This window comes from Penicillium paradoxum (assembly GCF_028828445.1).
Source record: "Penicillium paradoxum strain IBT 22861 chromosome Unknown utg000004l_segment0_segment0, whole genome shotgun sequence".
NCBI classification, from domain to species: Eukaryota; Fungi; Ascomycota; class Eurotiomycetes; order Eurotiales; family Aspergillaceae; genus Penicillium; species Penicillium paradoxum.
Window position 1 is genome coordinate 2729126 of NW_026643182.1, and position 15253 is coordinate 2744378.

Genomic DNA, 15253 nt, shown 5'->3' on the forward strand with positions numbered 1-15253 from the left:
ATCTGCAAATGCTCGGGTCAGCGATGCAAACACTGCAAACGAGCTAAGACCCCCCGTATCTCCTGGACTTGGCCATCAGCGAGCTGGGTAATTTCCGTCTGCTGTTTATTTGTTTTGTTTATTACGGATTCTTTCATTACGATATACGATGGTCAATGGATTATTTGGGCTCGCCGCCGGCCTGCTTGCGTTGAGCGGGCTTGCAAATGCCCACGGCTCGCATGGAAGTGAACAAGCTACCTCGGATGATTGGGCCACGAGGCATATGATCGGTAAGACAATACTGATGCGCCAATTGATAATTTGATGATACTAAACTTGTCATATCTAGAGGAACACCACATTGAAACCTTTGACCCCACCTCATTCTTCATCCTCCACGATTACGATTCCTCGGGGACATGGACTCGGGATGAAGTGCGCAAAACATACGGCCTCAATGACGAATCCAACGATGGCGTTAGTGAAGACAAAAAACAAGAAGCTGTGCGCGCAGTGTTCCAACTCTTCGACACTGGAAACACAGGGTTCATCGACCGGAATGACTGGCTGGCGGGCATTGCGGCTGGTAAACGGTTGCCCGATCTCGGTTATGGTCCTGGACACCATGGCGATATTGAGTATGAATATGAGATTCATCACTTTGAAAAGTACCATGGCGATGATACCACAGAGGAGGATTTGACTCATCCTGAGGATATTGAGCATTTCCGCAAGCACGACGAGGAGGAGGATGCTGCTCTTCGGCTCGAGAAGCTAGAGCAGATCCAAATTGTCGAGAGCAATATTCCTCAGAAGTTCCGTCGGAATTTCTAGAATATTGATCTGTTAATTCCATGCTGCTTTCTGTGTACATATGCCCTTATACATATCCCCACCCAAGTGTTTCAGCCTGAAGGATTCATGATTCATCGAACTCATCTCTTTCTATCTTAGGATCTTGTGAGATCTCGCTGAATCTCATCTTGTTCTGCAAATGTATCACAGGCTGTAGGAGCCATCGAAGATGTTGTAATTTGAAGTAGCAGATATAAAGATAACTAGCAGCCATGAAATGAAGCAGATCCGCCGGAACATTATGTACGAGAGAATAACCCATGACTAAAGACGCCGGGGGAGAGAATTGAGACGCTAAAAGAGAGAAACTCAAGGAAGAATTCAGGGCATAAGGGCTTAGGAACCGAGTTGAGGGCCGGTGGGGTCATCGTCAATGCCGAAGGAAGGAGAATAATGGGGGGGGAACATGAGATGTTCGACAAACGACAGAGTTGACCCCGTGTCTTTCGAGGATAGGAATAGCCAAGTAAGTGTTCGAGCCAGAAAACTAGGCCGAATGGACGTCCAATGGATTGTAAAGAGCAGACGCGACTGCAACCCTGTATGGTTTGATTTGTATTGCAGGAGATCTCCCTCTCAGTACTCTGCAGTGTAGCCCAACCTATCGTTAGAATCAACGACTCTGTGACGGGAACGTTAGTGTCAATCAAATTGGCGATGGAGAGCATTGAAACTTACGAATATTGTTTCGTCAAAGTTCCTTCTCCGCCTTTTGACAAATCAATATTGAAGACATAGAAGTTGCCATCGCTTGTGACAACCATGACCTGAGGAGTGTTACTGCTCATTGCAACCACGCTCCTCAAAGGTCCTGAGCCTGCATTTCCACTGAGTGCCGGGTTTGATCGCGGGAGTCTAATCCAAGCAAAATCGCGCGCTGGCTCCCACATTTCGCTCATTCCCTTAGGAAGATATCCGCCCACCCTGGCTGCAACAGCACCACCGACATTCTGTGACGTCCGGCGAAGCATCCCCATCAAAGTGCCGTTATGTTTCCGCACAGAAGAATCAGAGCCCGCATCACCGCCCGTGTCATCATCATCATGAGAATATCCGGAAGCATTGGGCGGAGAATTTTGGTCCCGGCCTGGCTGAGAATGCGACGAAGACCCATCCGACGATGGTCCTTGCTGGGTTAATTTGAATATATGAACGGTCTCGGTTGATGATGAAACACATAAGAGTGTGGATGTCGTATTGAAGGACATGCTGTAGATTCGTGATGGCATGGAGCCACGTCGGAACTGGTACAGTTTTTGGCCATCTGGCACGGAGAAAATTCGAATGATGGTTCCTTTATCTGAGGCAGTAGCAAGTAGAGTTCCATCGCTGTTCAGCGCAATGAGTGCTAAGGGAGAGCGGTGGGCTTCGATAACATTGATGGCTTCTAGCTTTACAGCATCGAATATTAGAACATCACCAGTTGTGGGAGCAACATGTGTTGTTCCAGGCGGAGCGTGCGCTGGTGTATTTGCTGCTGCAGGTGCTTTTTGTGGAAGAGGGTATGCCATGTAGCAATTCTCCGAGGATGGTGCCAGAGTACAGATTGCTGTTTAGTCGTCAGATGCGTGCATGAGAATAGGAGGCCAAAAAAAAAGTCTCCAAGGGCAATTTACCATGTGGATTCGGTGAAGTATCAATAGTAGACAAAAGCTTCATTGTCTGGATATCGTAAAGATAGATTTGATCCTCGAGGACAATAACAAGTCGCTTGCGGTTCAGCTTCACTGCAAGGACCGTTGTTGGAAATGTCAACTCGCATATTGTGCATTGGCGCTAGTCCAAATATTAGTTTCAGATGTACGTCAAATGACCAATATAGGACACATGAATCGAATGACTCCGACATACCTTGGTATTTTGAATCTGCAAGCGTCGCGGCGACAAGATAAGAGCCACGAGAGAGGTAGAAAATAGCATCTCAATGACGGCGATATTTCCTTCTTTCGCTTCATAGCTCTTGGCAAAGGGTTCAGTTGTGAAGATCTGGAATCCCTTGGTTGTTGCTATTGATGTGGTCAGTAGACGCGCTTGTAAATAAAGAAAAATATGTAGGAAAATGCAAGAAAACATCGGTTACATACCCACAGCCAGGTAGCTATAGTCCTGATTAAAGGTCACAAAATTCATGGCCATTTTGATTAAAGGTCAAGATTGATACAAGGCAGCTTTCGGATGTTGGAGATACCCCGCTTAGAGCGAGATCAAGAGGGGGTCGAACCAGCAACTCTTTCCCCGTCACTGGCCACCACCGAGCATATCTTGAGCTAGAGACAACGGGAGATGCTTTAGAGACGCGGATGTGAGGAAGAGAGGTTCTGATCGCCGTGAAGTCTGCGAACTTGTGAGGTTTGCGCTTGGGCCACACCTTGATTGCCCACCGCCTACGGGTTTATCTTATCAGCAGTCGCACTTTCCAGGGTTCTCTTTTCACGTCACTTGCGTTTGGCGAGTCTGCAGGCGAGAACAGTAACTGGAGATTGGAAGAGATACTTCCTTCGTGGCCGGTATTTTCTGGGACTGATTATCGCTATCTAGTTCCCTGCTTCCGCTAGACGATCGGAAGCACTCTCAGCTTTAGTCCAAATGACGTAGAGGTTCTCTACTAAGATCTTCCGCCTCATCTATACCCCAAGATCTATTCTGCATCTTTATCGCCTTGGAATTGCGACCTCGTGGCGATAGCATTTTTGTCTATTTGCTATGGTATATGGATTACAACCCGTATCAAATCCCTTTCGGGCTGGGGGTAGATCCGCACGTCCATGATATATATTAGGAGCGGCAGGTGATACAGAATGAATATGGAGGATAACTATGATTCTTATCCATTTTTATCAAGAACATAATGGCATATTAGGCAGGCGTATTCCAATCGTTAATGCCAATTCTGAAGCAGCCCATGGCAAACCACATACAGTTAGCATACGAAGTATAGAAATGCCACTCGGCTTCCCAGGGCGTAGAGACTCATTCATATAAGCAAGCGACTCGCATCCATACTGTGAGCAATGCGACCCAGTGTACTCCGTACTGGCGCTTAACAAACGCAAAAAATCTAGATGACGTGGATTTTGTTTAACGCATGTTGGTCTCCCACCACTTCGTCTCGATGATGCAGTCAACAATGTGGTTCCTCACCCACTGGCTACATCTCTCGCCCCGAGGGTGTCACTAAAGCTCACTATTTCAATACTCACAGTGTCTTATCTGGAAGGAAGTAAGGTCCGGTCAAGTCCCTCGGCCAAGAACCGAATCTGCCGCGCGTCACTAGGGAAACCGGATAGTTCGAGAAAATTTCAATATAGCCTGTGTGCCGGAATATGGAAGGAAGACCTTGCAAACATGAGGAAACAAGGTGCGGCAGCTACCCGCTTCACACAACAGAGTCCCTCATGCGTGGCCCCCTGAAACAACCCTGATTGGGTATTTGTTCATGTCGTCTGATTACAGAACTTGGGTTAGATAAAGACTTTGACTCAAGGATCTTGTACTGTGTGCATATCAAACAGGCAATGACCAATATCGCTGGCAAACTTGCTATCAGATAACCTCAGATCGTTGGTGGGGCGCTAGCCACAACTAATATGCATAGAACACCGCCATGTGGTTCCACTGAAATGTGAAATGAACCCGACAGTTGGGTAGGAAACAGTTATGGACTATGCAGGACAACAATCTTGACTGAGCAGGTGATAGCCAGCAGGTTGTGCTGTAATTCATTGCAAGGAACAGCCTATTTTGTTTCTGCCCAATGATGTGCAGTGCATGCACGTTCCGACTGGTGGATTGAGTACACATCTCATATCCAAACGCCGGTATTGACTCAACCATGGCTATTCTAGGGAAATCACCTAGTACGTAGTATGGATGCCGTACTACTGTGTAGAGAGGGTCTGTTTGATGCCGAGCAATAGTTGCAGGTTGTGGATCAGAGTGTTCCAACCCGATCCAAGGGGGGCATACTCCGTACATCCAGTCACGATGTCAAGGACAGCTGGGATCTGCAGATCCAGCAGCAATGGAGGCAAGATCTGCATTAAGTCGCCCGATTGTTCAACATTTCGCCTGACATGGGGCCGCTTTCATCTGTAGTAGTTGCCTCGGAAACAGTGGGGGATGAGTGACCAATGAGGGCTTACATGGAAGGATTCTCCGGTGTAGCCAAAATTCCCAAACGATGCGCGAGGGGAAGATCAGACATAAAAACTGCTGCTGTGCCACCATTAAACTCTCATTACCTGGGTATACCTGCCTACATATAGATACGTGGGCTTCTTGTTAGGCACTGGCGCGGCGGTTTCAGGTATCTGGCTTGGAATTTGGGCACCTGCATTGAGATATGATCATCACAAGATCTAATTTCTCGTTTCTGCATAGGCTATTGACGGGTTAAGGCCTCATTTTACTATTGGATATCTTATAACGGTTTGATGCTCGCCCCCCACCTCGAGTGGATCACAGTGGCGATCCGGGGTTAGTTCCAATCCTGTACGGAGTACGGAGTATAAAGTACAGGATACATTGGATCCATGTACTGTCATGCATGAACGGCTCAAAGAAGGGGCATTTGGCGGTATCTCAAAGACCCGTCATACATGCGGTGGAATCCCTTATACAGTATGGAGTATGAATGCGTTTAAGACCTAGCATCAAGCCAAAACAACAGAGATCTTACGATACATGCTGCAACATCTGGGTCATTTAGGGGAATTGAAGGGAAATTGACTTTCCGGGCTTTCCACGGACACGAAACGTTGGCTCCAACTCCGGCTGGTAGGGGTTTCTCGTCCGATGTGGAGCGGGGGTTTGATAAGTTCTTTGTCTCCGAAATGGCTGGGCGCGATCAAGTTGAGTAGGGCCTTGACCAACGGGGGCGTTAGACGTGGAGATGAGAGTCGGAGAAGGCTTTAGTGAAGCCCCTCTCTTAAGCGCACAGACAAGGCTGCAATCTGGACCGAGAACGATATCAGGGAATCTCATCGTCATAAGGGTCTGCCCCGTGAGATGATTGGCCACATTAATTGGCGGTTGTCCATGGTCGGCATTTCCTTTTGTTTTAGGACGAAGTTGGCGAGGGGTAAGTTGATCTTAAGAAAAAAAGTAGTCAGAATCCCTGTTCTCTAGAGAGGAGTCAACGTCGTTGAGTAGGGGATGTCCACAGGATACAAGGTTACGCGGATGATATCCAGACCCGCGGTGGTGGAGCGTAGTGGATACAGAGGAGCTTGGAGAAGATGGGGGCGGGGACCAATATGACGATGAAGGTAAGTGATGATGATGAGATATCCGATGATATTGGACTGTTATAATAAGAATCACATTGTGGGTTCCTCAGTTCCCGTAGAGTACATCCGTACACAACGTACACCACGTACATGTACTTGCGCTGTCAGATCTCGTCCCACGTTTATCTCTTTCCCCCCTCCCCTCCTGCAATTGCTCTCCACTTCGCTTCACTTCTTCCTCCGTTGTCCTTCTACTTCCTGCATCTATCCCCAAGTCGCTTTCTGTCGCCCAACTACTATTTTATCTTTTGTTATATCTTCTCGTTCCTTCCCCCCTGCACCCCTTATCTTTGCTGGTATTGTATGATCCCCCTTGGCCTCGGATCATGTGCTTCCCAATCTCTTTCCCCAAGCCACCATGTTAGTTCCTTAAATTTGCTAACATCTACAACATGCTTCAACTCCAGAAATATCCAAGATATATTCGCTGACATTTATTGCGTAGTGGTGATTCCGATCACACACGGATCAGATCGCCATCGCTTTGGGTTCTGCCCACCATATCTCAACTGCAAAGGATGTGAACATCTCTTTCTTCAATCAAGAGCATTGCAATTGCATTTGTCGATACAGTCTCCTCAATTATACCAATTTCCAGCACATTTGGTCAACATGGCCACGGTGTTGGTTCAGCAGCAGGCGCTGCACCACCCGACTCCTCCTTCCTCTCCGATCCCCTCGGGCTTGGCCGTAAATCGACGGCCAAGCCCCATCCCGAATAAGCACATTTCCTTATGCCCACCAGGCCCTGCTCCCCATTCTCAATCAACTCCTGTATCCTCACCCAATGATCAACCCTCTTCGCTATTGTCCCCTCCAGATGAACATATGCGCATTGGACGACCATCATCCCCTGCTGTGTACGCCATTGATGGGGCCAAATTGTCAGCCGCTATCGACCACCAAGCATCCCAACCTTTGCCTGACCCGTCCCTCATGTTCCCTTGGCTCCATGGATTGCACCAAGACAATCATCTGCAGTTGGGATTCTTCTCAAGTCGCAAGCGCCATGCACGTCGTACTCCAAGATGTTGGAGAGGTATTACCGTGGTAAAGCTTGGAGGTGACCTCACCAGATCACGCATCAAGGGTGCAGTCAGCCCGCATGAGGTGCTGGCTCCTTCATCTCGGTTCTTGATGGCCGATCCTCCCGAGGGATTCTCCGTTCGGAATTTTCAAATACAAACCGCCAAGTTGGCGGCGATGTCTGATATCGTTATTTATGCCGAGGATGACGATAGCCAGGGAGCACTTGTCGACCTGGCTAATCAGTTTGCCTTGGCGCAACAGTCATGGCGTTTGAAGATGGATCCGCTGCAGGAGCGGCCAGCTTACAACACATTCATCCTGGCCGGTGCGTTACTAAACTCTATTTCCCACATCCATGGGCAATCGATTGACTAGATTACCCAGACAACTTTTCCGATGTTGCGGAAAGACAACCCGAGCTCATTGCTATTGATGCAAAGGGTCAACTGACAGGCCAAACTATGGATTTTGGTAAGTTGTCAAAAGATCCTAGCGCACCCAGCGTATCTACTAACAGTGCGATAGTCCAATGGGAGCGATTGGAAATGGCTACGATGTCCCGGCCATCCGAGATCTCGTCTAATGTTTGGCTCGGGTCTACCCCAGACTACTTCCACAAAACTGGAGCTTTTGAGTCATCAAAGGAAGACACATATGACCTTTTGATCGAAACATGCGATATGGCCGATATTCCGGGTCCTCGGTACCTAGCCCTGCTTGATAAGCAGCTAGAGAGTGGTCCTCAGCGTTTGGAGTTTCCCTCATCGGGATCTCTTTTGCTACCGTCGGAAAATACCCGAGAGGTTGAGGATATTATCAATACTGTCAGATGGATTTATTACCTCGCACACCCAGAAACCCCTTCGGAAGAACTAGAGTCCGACGATGTAGAACCCGAGAATCATGAAGCGTTAGAATCGGACGATGAAGCGATAGACATCGACGCAGTGGAACACGATGCAGATGGAGATATCACAATCACCGATTCAGGCGCGAAATGCAGGAAAATTCTTATCCATTGTCCGGATGGTTATACCGAAAGCTCGCTATTGGCATTGGCGTACTTCATGTTCGCAGAAGGTGTGCCTGCCCACGAAGCTTGGCTCCGGCTTCACCGCGAGAAAGGACGCAATTTCTTCGCATATTCTACAGACGTCTCTTTCCTGGTTCACATTCAAACACGACTCCTGCAAGAAAGCCCCGCAGCACAGTCCTTGGATCATTCGGGTCTATGGGATCCATCCTGGTTTCACAGCATGGATGGCTCCTTCCCCAGTCGCATCCTGCCATATCTTTATCTGGGCAATTTGAATCACGCGAACAACCCAGACCTTCTGTGGCAGCTTGGAATCAGGCGTGTGCTCAGTATTGGCGAGACTGTCAATTGGAAGGACACGAACAGCACCAGATTCAGACCTGAACATGTGATGTACATTGACAACGTTCAAGACAACGGCATTGATCCTTTGTGTCAGGAATTTGAGCGTTGTCTTGATTTTATTGGTAAGGTTTTGCAGTCCGTATGCCACATCATGTTTTCAATTTGCTGACTATCAATAGAACAAGGTTGGCGTCAGGGTACGGCCACGTTCGTTCATTGTCGGGTCGGTGTTTCTAGATCTGCCAGCATTTGCATTGCCGCAGTCATGGTTGCCAAAAAGCTCTCTTTTCCCCGTGCATAGTGAGTTGGCTTCCATTCTAATGAATCTATTTGTTGACATGAAGAATGCTAATTCCACGACAGCTGCTTTGTCCGCGCAAGGCGACTCAACGTGATAATCCAGCCTCATCTGCGGTTTGTGTAAGTATCCTGTGACTGACTCTGATTTAAGAAATATTACTGATACCCATATACAGCTACGAACTTCTTCAGTGGGAGGAATACCAGAAGAAAAGACGAGGCGAGCCCATGAAGCGAGAGCTCGAATGGACCACTGTTGCGCGTGAGATAGCTCTGCTCAACAAGCCTTATTCAAGGCACTAAATGCAGCCTCGGAAGCTGCTCCGACCTGACCACAGAATTCTATTATATTCATACGGCCAGCGCGACAAGAACGGCTTCATATTTACTACAAAATGGCTTTTCCTGCCATAAAGGCAAATCTTCCATCCTCCACATCGTTCTTCCTCGGCCTGCCTGTCCAATAGGACCTTGAACCCTCCGCTGCACACGCCAGTCTGAGACTTCTTTCTTCGCGCTTTTTTTTCCCTTTCCAAAGTTGTGTTTCTGCCTCTCATTGATACCTATCAGGCATTATGATACAATGATTTTGCATGATTTCTACGAATATCGGTCGACTCTTTGATTGATATCTGGCGCTCGGCGTTTTGAAAATCTTGGGGCAGGAGAGATATTGTGACCACTCCACTACCAGCGATGCAATGATTTTCTCACGTCTCTTTTCATGCAAATTTTCTTTTCTTTTCTTTTTTTTTCTTTTTCTTTTTCTTTTTCTTTTTCTCTCTTCTATTTTCTTCTTCTCGTCCAATTATCATTTTCTTAAGAAATGACAATACCTAATTCAAGTGATCTCTGTGACAACCCTAGGGACCTAACGGTATATGTATTGACACTTCATATTCTCAAGCGTGAAGGAAGAGCAGGCATATTCGCAAAAGCTTCATACATATGGGCTTGAGAGTAATCACACATTATCCCCTCCACCAACCAATATTCACATCGAAGGCGTCTAGTATATTGAACCGACAAGATGTATGTACTCCAAAAAGGCCAAGGCGCCCAAAACTGCTTCTTCGTGATAATGCTGACCTGAGGGAAAAGGCTGTACCTGCAGAACGCAGACAGATATTGATTCATAATTCATAAAGAAAATCCCTAGACTGATAAAATACAGCAGTACCATGGTATGTCGTCCTCTCAACAACGCTCAAATACCCGATACAATCCCTTCAGATCTGCCACCTCAACCACACCCCGCAGCAGCCGTGACGTGGCAACCAACCGCGCGCGCAGGGCAGGGAAGACAACATACTCCAACATGCGGATCATCTGTGCCCGACGCGCCCTAACAAATAAATCTTCCTCATTCTCCAAGCCATCGGCTACCGCGGGAGCTTGTGCAGCCAACCCCGCCGGCGTGGGCTGGGCAGCAGACTGCGAAAGCACAGGAAGCTGCTCAGGTGTGTAGAAAGCAGCAAGCTCACGCAAAAACGTGCGGAAGCAGCCCTCCTCGCTACTCCAGTCCACGTACGGTCCAAGCCTCAACAGGAAACGAGGCAATTTCGCCAGTGCAGGCAGATATCCCTTCAGCAACAGTGGGATGGAGAGTAACTCTCCGTCTGCATTGATCTGCAACGAAAAATACTCGTTTAGCATCTCGCGACGCTCGATGAGAGTTTGTGCTATCATCTCCGGCGCATTATTGAAGATATTATCGGCTTCTTCGCCGTTGGAGTCTGCGTGCTCTTGTCGTTCTGAGTCTGCTGCAATTTTTAGTAGATCTACCAACTTCGGCGCTGGGTCTAGTCGGATTACGCCGAAGTTGCCGAAGTCCGTTAGGCCCACTTGGTAAAAGAATTCGTTGCATGCTAGTCCGTAGTCGATTAGGTATAACTTGACGCCGGATTGGATTGCGGCTAGGCGGCGCCGCTCGTCGACGAGTCCGACGTACGTATGTGCGGCGAACATCTCTGTTAGTGTGTTGTGCATTTCAGATCGGACGGCTGCGCGGAGGCTTTTGACTGATGAGAGGGCGATTTTTAGTGGTTGCCGATCTGTGGTCTCGTATTGGAGTCCGTCGTCTAGGATTGATGATGTCGTCTTGTCGGTTTCTATGGAGGCGTCGGGGTTGGATGGATCTCGCGGTGAGGCTGCCGCTGGGGTCAACATTGCTGTAATTTTGCGGACTTTGGAGTCTGTCCGGACAAGGTTGTTTTCATAGGGTTTCTTTGCTGTTGCGGGTGTTTTGGGTATTGCTCCCAATTTTGCTGCTTCTCCTGTGTCCTCGTTGACTTGACCCTCTTGAACACGCTGCAGTGACTCGATGGCCTGTACACCCGGTAGAAGGCTCTGCGTGAGAAATGTGCGACTGGAGTCCACCTCAGCCAGCTTGGATCGGATTTCGGTGCAAACAAGCTCAATAATTTCATCTTCATTTAAGAAGTTTACTTCACGCTTTGTTGGGTGTACATTGACATCTACCCGGCTGGGTTCGATCTCGAGGTCAAGATAGACGAACGGGTGGCCCCCCTTGGGCAAAAAGGGAGAGTAAGTCTGCTCGATCGCACGTTTGACAGTAGTCGACTCCACTGCGCGATGGTTGATGAAAAGCAAAATCACCGTCTTCTTGACATGGTAGTTGGCGTTGGTGGCGTAGCCCGATGCTCGGAATCCGAGTTTTGAATCCGCGGCTTTGAATTCAACAACCTCGTTCGCCACAGCACTGCCATGAATTTGGCGGATTCGGTCGACAGTATTCGCACTAGCTGGAGTTGAGATACTGACGCCAGAATCTCCGTGCTTACGGCATGAAAAGGCAACCCCAAAACAATGCACTGCATACCGGCCAACGACGTCGAGGATTTTCGCATATTCCTCACTTGCCGAGCGGAAAGCCCTACGTCGAGTGGGGACATTATAGAAGAGATCTTCGACCTTTGCTGATGTTAGCTTACAGGCAAAGATTGTCCTTAGCTATTCAACTCACGGTTATTTGGGTTCCACCTCGACCAGCCGTTGCCTTAGGTGCAGAGCTCTGTCCTGGCTTGGCCGGTATCAATTTGCCATCTCCGTAATGCGCGCGCCAGGCACAGCTAGATCCAGCAGTCTTCGTTGTAACAGTGAGATGTGCAATGTGGCTGATACTAGCTAAAGCTTCACCGCGGAATCCATAGGTTCCAATGGAGGTCAAGTCCTCGAATTCTTTAAGCTTAGACGTAGTGAATCTCTCACAAAGAATAGGGAGATCATCTCGCTAAATTGCGTCAGATGCAACTCCTTGGCAGATAAAGAATGAACTTACATCGATTCCATGACCATTATCAGTAATCTGAAGCAGTTTCAGACCTCCTTCCTTGATCAGAACTTCGATTGAAGTGGAACCAGCATCGACGGCGTTTTCTATCAGCTCCTTCAGCGCGTGCATTGGAGCAACGATAATCTCTCCAGCAGCGATTTTGTTTACGACATCAGGATCCAGGGCCTATATAAGATTCAGTATTTCTTCTAGATGATAGTACACAATCTGATTGACATATGCACACGCGTTGCCTTACCTTGATCTTCTTTGGCTTAGGAGGCTCCTGGGCCTCCACATCCTCTGCTGCGCGCTTAGTGCCGCGTTGATCTGTGGGCTCGATTTCCATATCATCTCCCATCATGAAATTGCAAGTGTAAGTAATGAATTCGAGGCAAACAAGTTGTGAGGCGCGCGTAGTTGGAGAAAAGGCCGAGATACGATAAGGCGATAAGAGCGCCGGGGCGTCATCGTTTGTGGAGACGGTTTTCTCCGCTCTACTCTGCCTCTCACAATGAATATGTAACAACTCGGTCGCATGTGCCCTCTGTACCTAGTCGTTGCCTCAATGCCCTAAGGGGAAATACAGAGCTCATCGAGCTTTAGACTATCATCGCGAGTGCGCGTTATGACACCCGCAAAAATGCCCCTTCGGGCTGATGAAGAGATGGGCAAGAAGGATGACGACCATCGGCCCTCTGATCAAGCGCGTTTCCTACCTTTGCGACATCGAGCGATACCCCGACCTCGCCGGATAATCCTCGCTGTAATTGCGCTTGTTCTCGTTTACGAGTTCTTCAAACATATGCCGACGGACCTGGGCCCCGCCGTTGAACGGTATAACCCTGCGATTGCAAGGTTACGAGATGAAAACCTTGCTAAATGGGCCAACCCAGATAAACCACCTGCTGTTTCCAACCCAGTTATTGCACCACCAGTCAAGGTGTTGGAATCGAATCGGGAGGAGGAGGTTTACGATGGAAAGATCAAGTTCTATGAGTTGGCCCACTCTCTTCCCCGCGATAAGTACTCGCGGAAAGCAGCTAGTCGTGCAGTTGTCTTTGCAGCATCCAGTCTTCGCAGTGTGTCGGATCTCTTGCCCCTAGCTTGTCGCATGGCTGGTGAACAGTTGAACTATGTGCATTTTGTTTTGATGGGAAAAGAGGAAATTTCAATCGAAGGCATCAAGGGGGTTAATGGCATTAGAGATGATGAGTGCCCATTGACATGGCATGGTAGGATACGAGACTCGTGCTTCTTAAGAATGTTTCGCTGACTTGACTATGATCAACAGATGCCCGGCCGGACTATGCATCCAAATCTACCGACGACCGCATGGAGCGATCCGTGGTATCAGGCCTTCAAATAATCCGGACCTACATTAGACCCGATGTTCTTGTCACGCAAGGCCGGAGCTGGGAGGATCCCTTTTTCTGGAACGGAGTCGAGATACATTCACAGGAGAATGCCACCCCTCATGTCGCTCTTTCCACGGCTTCAAGGAATATTATGTGGATAGCTCTGCTGGATAGCGTGGCTCTTCGATGTAAGATCTATCGTCTCCCATTGTAGGTTTCTTTCGAAGATACTGACTACATATACAATAGCATGGAATGATGTACAGGTCGAAATGGTGGTGCATGCACCGTCTGAGTCTTCTGGTTCTTTGATTAGGCTTATGCAGTCATTAGATGCAGCCGACTATTTAGGATCAACGCCGAGCTTGACGATAGAGCTCCCTCAGCAGGTGGATCCGCAACTGCTTCAGTTTTTACAGCATTTGGATGGCTTGACCCAGCTTACTAGCCGAATCAGTATTCGGCGGCACATCCAGCCACATGGCATGGATGCAACAGAGTCATCGCTTCGGACTGTGGAGGCGTTTTATCCTCGGAACCCGGATGTCACACATTTGCTTATGCTATCTCCACAGGCAGAGCTCGCACCCTCATTCTATCACTACCTGAAGTTTGCTGTTCTGAACTATAAACAATCTGCCCGGGCCAGTCATATATTCCCCAATATTATTGGCATCTCCCTTGAACTACCATCATCGAAACCTACGTCTGACAGCCAATCGTTCACCCCACCTGCCATGGCCGGTAAAGATAATGAACAGTATCTTCCCTCGTTCCTCTGGCAGGCCCCAAATAGCAATGCAGCATTGTACTTTGGCGATGCGTGGGCCGAATTCCACTCATTCCTGGCTAACCGCTTGTCTACTCCGCAATCTGCGGCGGCCTCTCAAACAAAGTTGATATCAGAGAGATATCCAGCCTTTATGGAACACTTGCTGGAGATGATCCGTGCTAAAGGATATTATCTTCTGTACCCATCTTTTCCGGTCATCAAATCTCCTTCGATTGCTACAGTACACAACGAGCTATACCAGGCGCCAGAAGAATTCGGGAGTAGCAAGCCCATCAGCTCGGGCAGAGAAGTGGTTTTGGATATCGATGACCCTACAAAGCCGCTTACAGGGGATTTTGCCACCGGCTTGGGGAATGTCGAAAGACCACTAGGCCGCGTATCAACCATCATGCCGCTGCTTGACCTGTTTCCCTTGGGTCTTCCCGATCTTGATAACCTGCCTCTACTTTCGTATGATGGCGAAGAGTTGACCCCCACGGCTTATGCCAAGCAAACAGAAGAGTATGCCAAGCAGTTCCGGGGCCATTATGGAGGATGTACCGGGGATATGATGGACGCTCCCTCAGCAGACATATTTTGCATTTAATAATGAGCTCTTGGTGGAATCTCCAGCAGGCAAGATCTGAGTAATTATTTCACCAATGTCTTTACCAAGTTCATAATATATGACAGTCTCAAAGACTGAAATCTCTCAAGTAACTCTTAACCCTTAAGATCAAAATCAACGAGTGCTCAAGGCAAGCGAACGAAGTTGTAGGATCTCAAGTCCAAAACAATGACGAGGGCCTTGGCACATTATGTAATCAAATCCGGAGCTGCACCAGACCGAGCTCTGCTTCTCCATCACCAGCTTACAATCCACTTGCATTACTCTTTCCTTGCAGAATTCCATCTCTTTCTGCTTTGTAACACTATCTTCTACTTATCTAGTTGATACATCCCTCTGCCACGCTCCCTCGATTCCCACCGACT

At 48.3% G+C, this 15253-nt stretch overlaps 5 protein-coding genes across 5 annotated transcripts; 3 read left to right on the forward strand and 2 right to left on the reverse strand.

Annotated features, from left to right (window-relative positions):
* Positions 1–148: 148 nt before the first annotated feature.
* On the forward strand, positions 149–816 carry N7457_004735 (nucleobindin SSP120; the record flags this gene model as incomplete). Its single annotated transcript, XM_057175780.1, has 2 exons — positions 149–272; positions 332–816. 2 exons carry the CDS (start codon positions 149–151, stop codon positions 814–816), a joined length of 609 nt encoding a protein of 202 aa, XP_057032827.1.
* A 597-nt stretch (positions 817–1413) lies between these two features.
* Positions 1414–2973, reverse strand: N7457_004736 (phosphoinositide binding protein ATG18; the record flags this gene model as incomplete). The annotated part of the gene is made up of 5 exons (XM_057175781.1): positions 1414–1459; positions 1516–2386; positions 2454–2613; positions 2689–2843; positions 2922–2973. The coding sequence occupies 5 exons, from the start codon at positions 2971–2973 to the stop codon at positions 1414–1416; spliced, it is 1284 nt and encodes a 427-aa protein (XP_057032828.1).
* Positions 2974–6737: 3764 nt separating this feature from the next.
* pps1 (tyrosine/serine/threonine protein phosphatase PPS1) lies at positions 6738–9138 on the forward strand (the record flags this gene model as incomplete). The annotated part of the gene is made up of 6 exons (XM_057175782.1): positions 6738–7479; positions 7539–7625; positions 7680–8657; positions 8715–8835; positions 8899–8955; positions 9012–9138. The coding sequence occupies 6 exons, from the start codon at positions 6738–6740 to the stop codon at positions 9136–9138; spliced, it is 2112 nt and encodes a 703-aa protein (XP_057032829.1).
* An 894-nt stretch (positions 9139–10032) lies between these two features.
* On the reverse strand, positions 10033–12494 carry N7457_004738 (mismatch repair ATPase MLH1; the record flags this gene model as incomplete). Its single annotated transcript, XM_057175783.1, has 5 exons — positions 10033–11596; positions 11678–11769; positions 11822–12088; positions 12137–12316; positions 12390–12494. 5 exons carry the CDS (start codon positions 12492–12494, stop codon positions 10033–10035), a joined length of 2208 nt encoding a protein of 735 aa, XP_057032830.1.
* Positions 12495–12758: 264 nt separating this feature from the next.
* On the forward strand, positions 12759–14867 carry N7457_004739 (uncharacterized protein; the record flags this gene model as incomplete). The annotated part of the gene is made up of 3 exons (XM_057175784.1): positions 12759–13365; positions 13425–13676; positions 13738–14867. The coding sequence occupies 3 exons, from the start codon at positions 12759–12761 to the stop codon at positions 14865–14867; spliced, it is 1989 nt and encodes a 662-aa protein (XP_057032831.1).
* Between the last annotated feature and the right edge of the window lie 386 nt (positions 14868–15253).